Consider the following 17,054-nt stretch of genomic DNA (forward strand, 5'->3'; position numbering starts at 1 on the left):
TAACAAGATATAATAAAACACATATTTAAAGAAATCACTTTTATTAACTAGACACGAGTGCAGGTTTGTCGCTGCACTAACCAGGATTTAGTGTCTCTCTTAAAAGTGGTGAAGTTTGCAGCAAATTTCAAGTGATCAGGTAGTGAGTTCCAGGACTCTTCTCCTCTTACTTTTCTCAGAATAAGCTGTCTGAGCAAAAGACGTTAAGCAGAAATGAACTTTACAACTGCTACTTGTGGCTACTCTGCTGCAGCTCTGTAATTTATTGATGTATTTACTTCAACTTACTTGAAATAAAGTTGTGTTTACTTGAAATGCAGCAACCTTATTTGCTTTCTGTCTTAGATTTTCTAGGGCAGATTGGATTTGATCACAGACTTATTGACTTGAAACCAGAGAATATAATTTAATTTAGAGACAGCAAGGCACAGTCAAAAGCCAAGATCATTCTCATCATCTTAAAACAGCTAAAATTAGTTATAAATCTTTTCAGCGTGACTATTAGAACTGAACTGAGAGTCATAAATTATCAGCTTGATTGTAGATGAAAAGCCATACTACAGTAATATTTGAATTTCCATTTTCTGCTCAGTTTTTGGTGCACGATATTCGTGTGTATGCAGCCGTGTAACTGTATTCAAATCTGATATTGTGACAGCCCTAATATACTCTATATTTTCCTCTTTCAGGGCCTTACTGGACCCACATTCTCTTCACGTGGACAAAAAAGGACGGTCTGAAGGTCTTCAGCAACGGGACCTTCACCGCTGGTGACCCAGCTGGCAGCAGTGCTGCGGGGTACTACGGTGACCCCTACCCTGACCTGGTCATCGGAACTGCTAACGAAAGGGCGTACGGTCACTACGTAACAGGCGCCTTCGATGAGTTTGTCATCTGGGAAAGAGCTCTTTCACCTAAAGAGATCAGTCTGTACTACAGCGCAGCCATAGGTAGGACATCATGCTCTGGTGGAAAGTATTTCCTGTCATTCTGCACGGCATATCTATTATAATGATTCCTCCCTCTTGACTGCGCTCTGAGGAAACAGGGGTTAAAAAGCAATTTCCGTGGTTCTCCTCAGCACATTCCACCCACAGCATTTATGAATAACAACAAGATGTTAAACTATACAAATATACCCCAGCACCCTGTCAAATGACTCTTCTTGCACAAAACACTGTCATGACCTTCCACCGTGTCAACGCTCACATAGTTCTGCCTTATATGTATATGTATTTAAAAGCATGCAGAGGCATGTTGGTTTGCAGGGGGCAGATCATTTTGATTTAATGTGACAGGTTATAACACGCTAGGACAAAAAAACCCAGATTCTTGAGTGTTTTTGTTCTTTTGCTGGTTACCATCTTTGGTCAGAAGAGTGCCATAAATGGACAAAAACATGTTGACATTTATGACAACCATGAATTAATATGATCCTGATGAAATTCCTAAATTTCATGTAGTCTGACAAACGTTCAAAGCCTGCTGAAACGTTCCTGGTCAGATAGTTGGCTGAATCACCTTTTGTGTGTGAAACAGGGTTGGGAGATTTACTTTAAAAAATGTGTTGCAATACTTAATACCTGTTAAAATGTAGTCAGTAACCTCATCCAAGTGTCACAATATTAAATAAATGTAGCTTGATTACTTTCAGTTACTTTTGGACTAACTCAAAACCAAATAAGGTCAAAATTTTTCAGCCTAATATAATCTTATATGTTAATTGTTTATTAGCTCTTTATCCATCTTAGTGCAAATACATGTTTAGATTTATAGCTTTAATTTTTTCCACTGGTATTCCTGCTGATAATCTCCATATTCCATAAATGTGTCTGCAATCTGATCTTTTTTTTCTGTAATTGTAATGGAATACAGTTACCTTTTCTATATATCCTAATTACATAATCCTGCTTGGTGTAATCCATTACTCCCCATGCCTGCTGAGTAGTGAGGATGCATTCATAGTGTGTATGGTAAAATTTAGGGGACACCGGGGGCAATTGTAACATCAGGCAGTTGTAACAGACTGAATTCCTCCAATGAGAAACAAGATAGAGTGATGATACTTACGCTGCACATGCTCAGTAGGATTCTCTCTCTGTGTCTGTGGAAAAAGAGCAGGATTATTTCACTTTGGTTTTTAACTGAAAACTGATTTTGAGGTATAAGAGTTACTTTTCTGATGTCCAGAATTCTTCCTCTATGTGGTGAAGACTTTGAAGGAATTTAATAAAAGATATTAAGTGTATTTTTTTTATTTCTATTTTGATGTGTGATTCCAGTGAATAATTTCCAGTGAGAAGCTTCAGGTCTCAGTGACCTTTAACTTTGACCTTTGATCACCAAAATATAATCAATTCAACTTTGAGTCCAAGTGGACTTTTGTACTAAATTTGAAGAAATCCCCTTGAGATACAGTGGATTATTATTAGGACTTTTTTTTCTTCTTCTTTTTTTTCAGTGTTACAATTGTCCCCAACCACTTGCATCCCCATCTGCTTTATTGCATAAAATTTAGTATTATAGTCTTGTCTTTATTAGATAAAATATATAAATTATACTATAAGTTAGTTCACATGTATTTCCCATTATTGAGAACTGGGAAAAATCATGTCCTACCAAAAAACTTTAATAATTGATATTATCAACACCCTAATTCCAATTTTTTGGTGAAAAGTTATTCTTTAAGCATTTATTTACAGTATATGAAAAATATGTAATTTAGGAAACATTGTGATTTGCTTTAATTTATTTTAAACTTGCTCTGTGTAAGAAAACACTCTTGTCCCAGACAAGAATTCACCACCTCAAATTCAATTTCAACATTTATTTACTGATAACATAGGTATACAAATGTGCGATCATATTGACTTGTCATCCCTTTAAAGTTGTGTCCCAGATGTGTCCCAGAGGCATGAAAGTACAGTTTTGTCCAAGTAGTTAGTGAGTTATGAAGGGAAATGTGAAAAAACATGTTACAGTTGCCCCCTGTCTCCCCTACATCTACAGCTTCAGCTGTTCACCATGTATGAAGCATGATGTGCACGGTGCCTTGATTTCTTCTCCAAAGTCGTTACCAAAAGCAATATATTCCACAGACCATTACCAGACGCAAAGAGCCCGACTGTTATGGTTACAGAAAAATATTTTTACCTCTCCAGAGCACACATATAAAATGTTGCATTGAACCAAAGACGAGCAGGAATGGTTCAGACTGATACCTCTAATGTACGTCCATATATGGCCATTTTCTGGTAGCTAGTTAGTACTGTTTTTATTGAATGACAGCAAAGACATAAAATGTATCTTATCCTTGTACAGGAGCTAGTGGCAGAGTCTTACACGGTTGATTATCCCAGTTCTCTGAAGGTTGTAATCTATCTGCTTTCATGACTTGGCATGGCTCAGCCTCATAAACTGTGAGCTGTAGGTTGATAAAATCCAGCTACATTACAGCAGGTCAGGTTCAACAAAGGATCTAATAATAAAATTATAAAAAGGCTGGAAAGCAAAGGTTATCCAAACTAGAAATTCAACACAGTCTTGTACATGTTACCAGTGTGGTTCTTAACCTTTTGTAATAGAGCACTTTGTATTTTCCTTTTCTAGGTCAGGCCATGGTTTCTGCTACAACACCCAGAGTCTCCAAAGAAGTCACTCCAACTACACCAACAGTTGTAAGTCAACAAAAACAGAAAAAAAAAAGATTGAGAAAACTCATAATTTCAAAGGAACTGTCTTCCCCAAACTGCCTGACTCTTCCAAGGCTGGGAGCTCCCAGTGACCACAGCCGGTCTGGGACCAAACGGCCTCTGAGGTTTTGATGACAGGGAGTAGAAAAAGCTGGTTCTCATGCCCAGTTTGGGCTGAATCAGATAGCTGCACAGCTAACCGAGCTAATTAACTAATAGCACTACAGTTAGTGGTGAAGTTAACTACTTTACCAACAAGTAAAGCTATCTTTCCATCAGGAAAAGTCACGCCATTATTGAATTCCTTGTTGGTGTGGCTGTGTTCGGTCTGGGAAGCTAGTCTCGCGTAGCCAGACCACTCTCCACAGAGGTCAGCGCTGGAGAAAGGTCTGGCTCCACATATGCACATTCTGCTAGAGGTTGAAAAAAAAAACACCCTGCCTTGTTTGCATTTCTTTAAACCAATCACAAACACTTTGGGCAACGCTAAGCAGAGATGGTGCTGCTGCTCCCAGGTGCTAATTTGCCGTTACATTCTAATAAGTTATTAACCATTAGTCACTTTAATGTGTTTTTTTTAATACAGATTTTTTATTAGTAAATGAAAAGATCAGTTTTTATTTTATTTCAAAATGCAGACCTTTGAGTTTAATTTAAATCTCAAGAATTTAGTGAAGACAGTTGCCTTGAAATTATGAATTTCATAACTTTATCTAAATGTAATTGTACAAACTGCATGTGTGAATCATCTAGGTTTTTTTCATCCACAAAGAAATGGTACGATTAAATTTGCATACAGTTTGGGGGCCAAAATGTTCACAATCATAGAGATGGGGGCATTTTGCTTAAATAAATAGAATAGGCTCTTAGTGAGCCATCGCTTCCTTTTGAAGTTCGAGGAGCTGGAAAAAAGGATATTGAGAGCACATGTGAACAGACTTGTCCTGTTTATTAAAGGGCTTTGGAGGTAGAAAACCGGTAAAGAAATAGAAGAAAGTGGAGACAGATGCTCAACACTACACACAAAACAGCTCCCTTCAGAGCACCAAGCTGAAAAAGAGTCTTTCCTGAGCTCAGGCGATCGGCCACCAAACATCCTGTGTATGTTGGACCTCGCTGCCTCCTGATAGTAAACTTCATTTGATGGCTGATGTGTTGTCTCCGCAGAGAGCCACTGAAGTGAGTCCTCCTGTCGTCATCAGTCAGCATGAGGAGGTCCAAAGCTCCCAGGACCCACAGTCCATGCCAGTGTTAGGCATCCTGCAGGGGCTGCCCAATAAGACCATTCCTCACAACACTGCCAACAACCTCACACAGGTCTTGCAGCAAAACTCCAACATGCACACACACGTTACACTTGCAAAACACACACAGACACAATGCCCACCCATGTGCATATGATGCAACAGTTCCGTGATGTCCATTTTCTTCCACCCAGGCTTTTCTCAAAAGTGTGGAAGAAGTGCTGTCCTCTCCCGGCTTGCCAGAGGTAAATGAGTTCACACTGTTGTTGTGCAATATTAAAACATGACATAACGTATCATACTGTATGCAATTTGGTGAACACTTCAATCCAAGGCACTTAGGAGAATGAAATTTTACCACTGCATATTTCTGGCACAAGTGGTGCCAGCAGCACTAACAGTACCTGGCAGTTTACCCACTCTGTAGTGGTTCAAACTGACAGTAGGGTGCTCCACAACACAATGCTCTGAATTTAAATTTACAGCTTCCTGCACTGTACACTCATCTTGGCCAAATCTCCCGGCTCATATATACAAACACATTGCTGCCAGAAGAAAGACTTTCTGAGCAAGTGTGTAGTTTCAGAGCTTTGAGAGCTCAGAACAAGCATGCTTGTTTTTGTAAGACCAAGCTGAAACAGATGTTCGTGTATGAGAACGCAAAACTTGGACAGTAGATGCAGTGTTCAGTAAAGCCCCTTGTGATTACCTTCTCGATCTTGATCAGATCCATGCTGAGTGTCTGGAAATTTCACTCTTCATCAAGTTTATGTATGACTTTTACTCTAAAACTTTATGGCATATTACTTTGATGTTTTCAGGGTATTTTTGTTAATCAATTAATTATTTGGTCTACAAAATGTCAGAAAATAGTGAAAAATGTTGATACCAGTTTTTTAAAGTCCAGAGTGGCATTTTAAATGTCTTGTTTTCAGTTTAACCCAAATACATTCAGATATAAAACACAGAAAATCTCCATATTTCCATTCTGTCGATCGATTAATCAATTAGTTGAATAATCTTTGTATCACAACATCTGGATTAGGGTTGCAAATTGTAAGCACTTTCCTCAATTGATCATTGGAAATATTAACAATCAATTGATTGGTTGATTGTTATTAAAAAACATGCAAATCTAGCTTATAGCAAACAATATCAACGTGTTTTTTTCCTCCTCAATTAAAACTTTATTTCCACTGCAATCTGTTGCATATATTCTGACTGATTACAGCCTATTAAACATATAAACATGTAAAGGCCTACACATTATATTACATTATAATTGTATAATTAGTAAGGCCTCTGAAGAACAGACGCTCTGCCTCTGAAACACTGACATTTCGCAGCGCTTTGACACCATATCCTGGTAATAATGTCAGTAAATTTGAGTAAAATACAGACTATCCTGTGTGAACGTGCTGCACAAAACACAGATGTGGGGGGTAATTTCTAAATCTCATAATACCAGTCCTGTGTGAATAGGGCGTAAGAGTCGAGCTATAAAAACACTGGATTCTGAATTTTGCCATAAGGCATAATTGCATCATTTCCCTTCCTGCCTGGTAAATGCCCATGTTTTTCAAACTCCCCCTTTTGTTACACAGACTTTCTGTTATAAATATTTCATCTCAAAGGCTAAACTGAAATTAGCCTGAAGACATTATCACGCTTATTTTCTCAGATTTTGGAAAGCTCTACACAAGTGATTTTACACGTTGAGAACTATTCTTCAAGTAAATTGACCTTTGGGTGTAAAATTGTTTGAGTGCCCCTTTAATTTGACCTATTTTATTAATTGAAACAAATCTTGTTTAAAAAAAAAAAAACCTGTTCGAAAGATGTGATGCCATTCAAAAAGTTAGCATGAAGCAATGGTGGAAGCAGCGACTGTGAAGTGATTGTATTTTTGTGTTGGGTCATTGTTTAGCAGCAGTCGACGCCTGTGGTCAGCGGTCTGATCGAGACCGTGGACAGAGTGATGGAACATATGGTGACTAACCTGGAGCCCAGCCCGAACTCTCTCATCTCCCTGGGTGGAACATCTTTTGTTGCAGGTCAGTTTGCTGTCAGCTCTCCATAAGGTGACTCACTGCTTGTACTTTGTGTGGACACTGTTGGGTAGAAGCACACGGAGCGTCCAGCTGACATCATTAGTTTTCTCATTCAGAGGACAAATGCAGGTCAGATAAGCTGAAGTCAACACCCTCTGGGTCTTTTTTTTTGCATAATATTTTGTTTACCTCTAAGCTTGCTTGTGTGCGTGTCTCCCAAGAGGTTGCTTTACATCTTTCATCCACCCCAGATGAAACAGATTGCTGCTCGATTCTCTGTCTGTTTCCATCAACAGTTCTCAGGGTTCTGCTTTAGGACCACTTATTTTCTCTACTGCACAACTGTATGCAGATGATACTATTATATTTACATGAAAAGCTCCTAATTTATATCCTCCCTGGCAGAACAAATCACAGAGAGGGTGAGGAACATAGACTTTCTGATTGTTTCACAGCAGTTATGTTGTAAAGCACAAATAAAGATGCCCACACCTTTGCACAATGCTGGATCTTGTGTGAATACAGCCACAGCGATGCTCAGTCTACTCTGCCTGTGTGTAAAACTCTTTTTGCAGCTCTCACCATCAGTCGCCATGTTTTTAAAGAGTTCCAGCCTAAAAACCTGCAAGTTGTATTAGCTGTCAGTGACACACCACTGCCAAACAGGCTGAAGCCCAGAAGTGTCCAGAGTAAAAGCAAAACATGAGAAAATAAGAAAGAGGGCAGAGTCTGTGCAGACACCGCCACACACTTCTATTTCATCATAAGCAATGATTTAGAGGTTTATATGAGTCTTTCTGGGGAAATCTTGCAGACTATTCCTTTAATATTCTAAAGCTAACAAGTTATTGCTTGATAAACAAAAACCTCTTCAGTCCTTCATGTGTGAGCAGAACCTCAACTCTAAATCCAGCTCTTTGGTTTTAAGGGGTGCAGATCTCATTACAGCTACGGATGAAACGGTACGACAGGTGGCCAGAATTATCGTGGTTCTCGTTATTATCACAGTACTGTTAAAATGTGCTTTTTTTTAAAAAAAGCGTAAAAAGTTTATAATGAAATGACTTGGGCTGCAACTAACAATTATTTTTGTTCTTGCTTAATCTGTCGATTATTTTCTCGGTTAAGTGATTGGTTGTTTGCTCTATAAAATGTGAGAAAATGGTGAAAAATGTCTTTCCCAAAACCCAAGATGACATCTGTGATCTCTTGTTTTGTTCACAACCCTAAGGTATTCTGTTTACTGTCATACAGGAATAAAGAAACCAGAAAATATTTAAATTTAAGAAGCCTGAATTTAGAGAAATTGGGTGTATTTTTCTTAAAGAATTACTCAGGCATTAATCGATTAGCAAAATAATTCTAAAAGCAGGTGTTTTATGGTAGGGCCGTATTTATCCCTTCTTTTACTGTTTAAATGTTTTTGTTTTATATGTTATTGTGTCATGTACTGTTCTGTTTTCCATTTGCAAGTATTTGTTTGGCACCTGCTTGAAAATGAGTCGCTACAACTCAAGGGGTTTATCCTGTGACGATAAATTTCTAAATTCTCACCTCCGACCCCCACAGATTACTCTATGATGAAATTCCCCCAGAACTACAACATGCAGCATTACCGCTTCCCCACACAGGGCAAGAACTACATCTCGGTGCCTGGAGAAGCTTTCGCCATGCAGTGTAAGTGTGAATATTACAAACCGCAGTGACATGTCTTGAGTGATGTGCAAAGCAGACCTGTCTTCGCTCCGTATAAAGAGTAGTAGCTTCTCTAGGTTGAGTGTGAACGCTGCACCTCAGTCGTGCTCTGATTCTGCCAAGAGAAAATTGTCCAGCTGGGAGGCTCTTGTTATTGGCCGCTAATTTATTATGCTAAGATTTAAGACTGCTAACATAGCATACAGTGTAGGACAGGAGTGCCATGAGAGCTTTTGTGTGACTTTATGGTGCGCCGTAGAAATCCAGCTATGACTTTAATGTTGGCAGTTACCCTTTTATTCAAAACAGAAAGAGTGAGAGAGCGAGCACTTTTTCTCCACTTTCCTCTGTCATTAAAAAGAATGGACTCACATAGCGGAGCAGTAATTACAGCAGGCATTAAAACTCTGTTTGTTGACTCTGTGTTCAGGTCAGATTCCCTCGGCTCCACCTGGCCGCTACACTCTGACAAATAAAGTTTCTAAAAAAGTTCTGAGGTTCTTCCCCATAACCATTTGTTTCTTAAGAACCTTTTTTAAAAGAAAGGGTTATTTCTAAGAGTAAAGATTCCATTAAAGAGTTCTTCTGCTGAAATCCTTGCATCCTAAGTTCTTGGTAGAACCCTCTGGGTGGACTCTGGATAAAATCCTTGGAATATAAAAAGGTTCTCTGTAGAACCACATGCATGTGTTCAAGAAAAAACCCTTGGAATATTAATGGGTTCTCTGTAGAACCACATGCATGTGTTCAAGAAAAAAACCCTTGGAATATAAAGAAGTTCTCAGTGGAACTCCCCTGGGTGGGTTCTAGATAAAACCCTTGGAATATAAAAGGTTGTCTGTAGAACTCCCTGGGTGGGTTCAAGATAAAACTCTTACAGGCTTACTGTAGAACGCCCTGAGTGTGTTTTAGATTAAACCCTTGGAATACAAAAAGGTTCTCGGTAGAACCCCCTTTGGTTTGTTCTGGATAAAACTCATAGAAAATAAAAGGTTCTCCATAGAACCCCCTGAGTGCATTCTAGGTAAAAATCCTTGGAATTAAAAAGGTTCTCAGTAAAACCCCCCGGGTGGGTTCTAGATAAAACGCTTGGAATTTAAAAATGGTTGTCCGTAGTACTCGCTGCACATGTTCTACCAGAATCCAAGAAGGGTTCTCCCATGGGAACAAGCCAAAGAACCCTTCACAGTTGTAGTTGGCATCTTTGTTTCTGAGAGTGTAGCTGCAGTGTGTCAGTGGAATAAAGTGTTTTAATAATTCATTAAAGGGCTGTTATCAGAAATGGACTGTATGTTATTGCCTGACACATTAGAGCCAGGACCAAATTAACTCTCAGCGGTGAGTACCTGGCTGTGCGAAAGGCTCCAACCAGAGGTTTTATATCCTAATTAAGTGGAGAGGGTGTTACACATCGGTGTGTTGGGATACTTTATGATATTTTTCCTAATTCTGAGAGCTCTACAAGCAAACTGGCCACCTTTTTTGAGCTCTCCTGTGGGACTCTCTGGAGGGGCATTCTGTTGAAATGATTTCTTGGAAGGTTAAAAACTCTCCTGCAGCATACACACACTGCACATTTGTTTGACATCAGCGAGCTTTTGTTGTCACAGTCAGCGGGGTAGAGGGCCTTTGAAAGGAGGAACAGGACCATTACGGATTTCCTCCAATTTCATTGTTTATCTTGCAGTATTCAGGTGGGACTGAGCTGGATGATGGGTCAGATTAGGGGAGGGGGGGGCCGGTCAGCCCTCCTGCTCTCCTCTGGTGAAGTCATGTAGAGGTTTCATAAGATTTCCCAACATCCACGTGGTGTGCGGCCCGCTCCCTTTCACCCTTGTGCGAGTATACGGCCGTGCCATTAGCCTGCCGGTGCCAGCGTGCAGTGACATGGCGGCGTTAATTAATTTCCCTTCTTTGTGAGCATTTTAGCAGCACAGCATTACATTCCCAGCCCGCTGCCCATGTCGTTCACCTTCAACTACTCTATGTTGTCTTCTTCTCCTCAGCTCAAACCACCATCGTGGGCCTCTTCTACCACAACATGCACAACTACTACAAAGAGATCAGCCCTGTGAAGACCAGGTGAGAGGACGGGGCAACACCCACTGTGAAAAGTCAGATAAACTAAACCTGCATCTTGTTAATCCAGGCCACTTACCCTTAGGTTTTGGTTGTTGTATCTCAGAAAATATTTAAATAGCATTTTAAATTATCCCTACCATAGACCCCTTTTGTTTTTTTTTATCTGAAAGCTGGGAACCTGGGGCTGTTTTCCAGAAACTTCCCAACTAGCAGATCTTATCTTAACTGTCTGGTAACCGTGGTGATTAGCTAGGACCTGATTTAGGAAAAAAAGCCATTATACGTAGATTAACCAGATTAAACTAAATTGTTGTTCTTGCTCAATTTATTGTATGTTTCACTATCATATGATCAAAAAACACCAGTTACAAAGTTGTTCAGCTTGGCGAGATGAGAAAATAGTAAAAAAAATAGTTTTGGAAGCGAGGTAACAAAAAAGTTGATTAGCAACCTCAAATTGAGTGTTTCAAATTTTCTTGCATGAGAAAATATTAGCTAGCTAGTCAGCTAGCATTTTGCTAACATTAGGTAAGATGTAACTACGTAGCTAACGATTGATGCAGATTTACTAAAATTAGCTAATTTAAACTGTGACTGTATGTAGCTTTTAGAGGTTTTTATAGCAACATCTTGGAACCATCTCCAGATTTTGTGTTTCTTTTCAAGACAATTGAGTCGAGCACACTTTAATTTGACTTTCTATTTTAAGGTCATGATTCTATTTGATTTTTTTATTTTTAAAATATTTTGAGGCATTGACAGCTATGCCATTAATAGGCAATTTGTAATATCAACAGATGGTTTTAATGCAACTGTCATTTACAAATGTAAAAAGATATTTTGAGGTGAGAGGTCAAGAAACTGGTTTGAAAATAGCCACTTTGGAGCGTTATTTAGCCCCCATAGGAGTTCACTACGGCCTATGAACGATAGTAATGTCGACTGAAGTCATAGGCACCCTAGCGGAGTTCAAGAGGTTAATTAAATACGAGTTCAAGTTGTTCAAAAACAACAACGACTAAATAACTCAGGCTTCTGTCTTTGTACTTCCTGTGTGGGAATCGGGTCTAAGGCGCCCTCACTTCCTGAGCCACAGGACGGCTGATGCCCGGGGCCGGAGCCTTATCTCTCCTCCTGCCTATCTCTCATCTCACCACTCAACCTTCACTGACTGATACACCCTGCTATTAGCTCTACATATCCATTCACCCATACACCCCCTCCACCCCCTCCACCCCCCCTCAGTTAATGCCTCATCACTGGATCAGCTTGTTCCACTCCTGCTGTTTATTTTTTACCAAACCTGACAGAACAGTGATTAAAGAACTTGTTTTCCCGTCATTTAAAGTACAAAATGTAAAATATGTGACACAGTGCATTTGGTGACTGATTGTTTTTAATATGTTTCTCCCCCGCGGCCTGACTTCTCTGTGGCTGAGCGAGTCCCCTCTGTATTATGATAGAGAGGTGCTGCTTGTGTGATCCTGATGTCACATATCAGATCACCTTGAAAAACTATTGATGCAGAGCTGCTGCTTGTCAGTATGATTAATTATATGGACAGATGATCAAAGTGCCACTGAAATGCTACAGCTCTGGGACAGTGTGTAACACTTATGTGTTGGTGTCGGAGCCAAATAACTATGTTTTTTCTGATTTATCTGATTTTTGTCTATGTCTCTTTTGACCTATTTTTTCTGTCGCTTTCTTTCCTTTTCTGTCTTTTTCTTCTTGTCATATTACTTTCCTTTGTTCTGTCTTTTCTCTTTGCCTTCTCCAGCTCACTGGAATAAATCCCATTAAAACATATTCTTCCTGATACTAATGGCTTTTTGCCCTTTTTTCACTTTATTTTTAACTTCTTTCTCTGTATTTTCAGCTGTGTAACTGCTAAATTTTTACAACAAATACATTTTCTTGAATTTTGACTGTCGTTCACTGAGAAAACTGGCTTCCCACGCACAGTATATTTGTTTGTTTGCATTGATGTTTGCATCAGAAATAGGAATGTTGACTTTAAAATGTAGTTTAATCAAACTTATTTATAGAACTAATTATAGGTGAATTATTTTAGGAATTATGCATAACTGATACTTTTTAATTTATCAAAAAAACTGTCATAGTAGTACTCCAAAATACTAGGGGTATTTTTAGGGTTACTAGGATTCACTTTTGCTGGCTCTAGCCTCTTAAATGTGAGGATTTGCTGCTTTTATGATGGTAAACAAAAAGTCTTGGTTTTGGGCTGTTGGTTGAACAAAAAAAAGCAATTTGAAGAAGTCACTGTTCAAGTCCAAGACCTGAAAAGTAAAGTCCGCCATCATCTCTAGAACTTTTTTTCAAGCTGTCTCTGATTGTCTTCCTGTTTCTTAGGATTAATGAAGCAGCTGATTTCAAGGATCACAAGATCCAGGTAGCGAGCTGTCTGATCTCTCTGAAAGTGGAGCCTTCTCCAGCGCTGTCAGTCAACCTCTCTGGAGCTCCGCTCATCAAGATCGTCCTCACTCACGTCCTGGTAAGAATCGACCCAAAACAATATCCCAGTTTCTCACTAACTGACCTACAAAAGTCCTGAGAGACAGTTAAAACCTACTCTGGTGATCCATTTTCTAACTGAGATCTAGATAGTTTTCTCTCCTGTGTTAATGTCAGTGTTTGGTTTGTCATATCTGGGCTACTGTAGAAACATGGCGGTGCAACATGGCAGTCTCCGTGGAGGAGATCCAGCGCCCTCTGTAGACGTAAACAGCTCCTTCTAAGATAACAACAACACAATGATTTTTATTTTCAAATGATTATACACTTGTAAACATACTTATGAATATCATATTCTATTTCTGCCATACTCTGCCAATAAATCCCAGTAAATCTTAAACACTGGGCCTTTAAGTCATAAACACATGAGAAAAAAAAAAAAAAACTATTTAGATAAGACTTATAGAAAATGAGTCACCAGATTTTTTTCTCACAGCTTCTGTGTTGACTAATGTCTTTATAGGCCCTGTACTCAGTGTGAGTCAGTTAAACGTAATGGGGAAAACTGAATGCTTTTCCTGTTGGCGGGCGCAGTTGTTGGGTGTGGGACACCCATCTTATCAGAGGAAAGAGGGGCAGTGGTTTGCCTGCAGCTACAGTAGCTGGATCCCCCTCATATGAAAACCATCAACTCTATTTCGGTCGTCATCTTATGTAAGAAGATGAGTGTCTATCAGTGACTGAGGCCTGTGCAGCGGGGCACTCACCGGCGCACAGAGCGCGAGGCCTATTTTGGTTTTCATTAGCCTGCCTAAATTTTTCCTCGCGGAGCATGTGGCTTCCAGAAAGCAAACTGATTATGGACATTTGAACTGCAGGCTTAGGGCACTTTGAAAGGAACAATAACTTTCTTTTATGAACAACATATTTTTTTTCTCTGCCGCTTTATGGCGTGTGGTTGTGCCAGTTTTCCATGGGAAATGCAGTCGAAACTCATAATGAAAATTAACTGAAAAATGTGTATTGCATTAGCTTGTTTCCCTGTAAAGGCAGAAATGTGGCAGTTTGCTTCATAGTTTTGTGTATTTTTTTTTTATTTTCAGCACATTGACAGGATTTTTAAGCCATTCTTTTCATCAAAATAAACTGTGTTAATAGCCTATTAGACTCTCATATCAGGCAGTTAACATAACCAGTTGACTAAACCCACAACAATGTGGTTCTGTTTAATTTACAAGCCCTATTATACTCAGAATTATTCACTTTCTATTGAAGTGAATTACCAATACTTTTTTTTCTCCCCACTCGTAAATGAAACCCATGAAGATTCATGAAACCATGGCAATATTGCTTTGTTTGTCTTCATTTTCACTGGTGAAATAAATGTTTATGCTGCAATTATCTGGCTTGGTTCCTGTGACAATGATTACTGTGTTTGTTTTAGCAGACACCATGGGAGAGGGCTTATAATCTCCTTTGTTATGGGGTGCTGGAGATGCTCAGCAGCTCTGCTGTTTCTATTTTGGTTTGATTGCCTTTACCTCTGATGTAAGGATAAATCAGGTTTCTTGCATTCTTTCCCCTCGACCCCATTACAAATAAGCTGTTATACTTATTACTAACGCATGCTGATTGGAACGCACCATGCCAGCACTTTTAGGCTGCATAGCTCAGATGATGACTTATATTTAGGAGCTGCATCGTAATTTGGCACACAGCGCTTTTGGCTGTGATTGAGTCCAGAAACAGGGTTGTTTTTACTCTAACTGCACAGACCTGTAGTTGGATTTAGTCAAAAAGTGACTATTTTTGGAGTTTTAATGTGTTTGGCAGCTGTTGGATACTTATCACCTCCCTCGCTTGGAGGCAGGGAGGGCAGCTCACTCAGTATGTGGTAGACCTTTCCCGTCATTGTTTATGTTGCTCTTTACTGAACTAATTAAAGGGACAATTCACCCCCAAATCATAAATTTATATTTTTCCCTTTATGTCTGGTGCTATTTAGCCATATAGATTGTTTTGGTATGACTTGCAGAGCTGTGGTGATATCGGGTCTACTCTCCGATATCGTCATTAATGGATGATTGGATAATGGAAAACATCTTGGAACTAGATAGCATTTGGTGTGTGGTGCTCAAGGCATCAAATATACATTTGAAAAACTGGTACCACAATAATAAGCCTACCCTTAGAAATTATTTATAAATAGTTTACAATTAGGTTATTAATTAGGTTGTAAATACTTAACACTGTAAACAAAGAGAAACATCCAGAAACGCTGCAGACTTCTCTAAGGCCTGAGCTCATCTGAGATGGACTGACGCAAAGTGGAAAAGTGTGCTGTGGTCTGACGAGTCCAGGCTACTCACGATAATCCACAGATCTTTTTGTGAGCAGTTTCTTTTGGGAGTTAATTTCTTTCTACCAAACTACAACCATCAACTGCATTACCACATTAGCTAGCTCAGAAGGACATCATTAATGTTTACATCCTGGACTGACACAAGCTGGTCCATGAGTTGACGTACGCTTCCTTTTAGTTCCTAATTTTGCATTTCCTCCATGAAACTGCTGTCTGTGAATTATCTCAAGTAACCGGGTCATGATTTCTGGAAAGAGACACTCCTGTTAAGTTTCAAATCAATGTTTTGGAGTGAACTGTCCTTTTAAAGCTCAAAGATGTCCTCTCATGGCACCAGTTCAGTGGCCTATGGGCTAGTGATTTGCTCTGTTTATCCTCAGAAAGCAGAGAAGCACCCAGTGACTTCATTAAAAGCTAGCGGGGGCGCTGAGTGTGTCAGCTTCCTCATCTGTCTTTTCATGCTGTCATGGTTACAACAAGTCCTGAGTGCATCTCTTCTACTGTACAAACACTCACCTACTGTCATGGCTCCGACCCAAAGCTCCTCCATTTTCACTATCTGACACCTGCCACGATAAAAAAGTATTGTACGCTGGATTGATGGAGTCACCGACTTGTAAAGAAGCTTGTGTAATGGCAGGTCTGGCTCACTGAAGGTCAGAGCCATGCGGTCGGTGTCGGAGTGACCTTGCAGGCTTGATTGATGTCTGGTGAGGTCATGCCATTCCCAGCTGACTCAGTCAGAGCCGAGGTGCCGCCATCACCCGTTATGTGGCATAACGGTGCGGGTTTGATACCCAGACAAGGTGTTATCAGGGCTGCATGCTTTCTCACGCCATCCGGCTGCCACGCTGATTGGACCGTGGCTCCATCTGTGATTTATTACAGCTGTCTGACTCGGGTTCACTTTGAGAGAGAAGAAGGGAAGAAAAAGGAGGGTGGGAGGCACTGGGGTCCGCAGTTAAACATTAATACATACATAAAAAGGCCGACACCTCCTCTGTGTCCTCGTCTTCCATCAAAGCATCACACTGATGGTATGAAGTGAATGAATGGAAAGATTGATTTCATGAGCAAAGTCAATTTATGGGGTCAAAACTGAGAGGATTTAAAAAACAGATTTTGACAAGAGGGCCTGACTTTACAGGCTTATAAAGCAGCGTGTTAGTTTGGCCGTTCTGTAAGAAGAGCCAAGGCGATGGGTGGACGAGGGTGGCAGCGCTGGGAGAGAGCTGGGGGCCTCAATCTATCTGTCCCTCAGTTCACTTACAACTACAAATCATTAACTTTAAAGAAATAGTTTGACAATTTATTATTTGCTTTGTGACACCTCTCTTATATCTGTATGTTAAACTTTTATTTAATAATCCTTTATTTAAAACTGCCTATCTCAACTTTAACCTGAAAAATCCCATTGAGAAACAATATCTCTTATGCCAGGGACAACTGACCA

The 17,054-nt window shown here is 39.7% G+C and overlaps 1 protein-coding gene across 2 annotated transcripts in view; it reads left to right on the top strand.

The window, feature by feature from the left end:
• The window catches only part of adgrd1 (adhesion G protein-coupled receptor D1), a 47,830-nt gene that overhangs the window by 7,754 nt on the left and 23,022 nt on the right, over window positions 1–17,054 (top strand). The window contains exons 7-14 of one of the 2 annotated variants that reach the window (XM_084727912.1): window positions 690–950; window positions 3,610–3,677; window positions 4,860–5,009; window positions 5,131–5,181; window positions 6,864–6,990; window positions 8,557–8,664; window positions 10,689–10,764; window positions 13,138–13,279. In XM_084727912.1, coding sequence (XP_084584038.1) covers window positions 690–950; window positions 3,610–3,677; window positions 4,860–5,009; window positions 5,131–5,181; window positions 6,864–6,990; window positions 8,557–8,664; window positions 10,689–10,764; window positions 13,138–13,279 — 983 coding nt within the window. The remainder of the gene's footprint in view (window positions 1–689; window positions 951–3,609; window positions 3,678–4,859; window positions 5,010–5,130; window positions 5,182–6,863; window positions 6,991–8,556; window positions 8,665–10,688; window positions 10,765–13,137; window positions 13,280–17,054) is intronic. The other variant, XM_084727911.1, reaches the window with a different exon arrangement.

The sequence above is a fragment of the Lutjanus erythropterus genome, chromosome 10 (genome assembly GCF_056507025.1).
Source record: "Lutjanus erythropterus isolate fLutEry1 chromosome 10, fLutEry1.hap2, whole genome shotgun sequence".
Taxonomy (NCBI): domain Eukaryota; kingdom Metazoa; phylum Chordata; class Actinopteri; order Lutjaniformes; family Lutjanidae; genus Lutjanus; species Lutjanus erythropterus.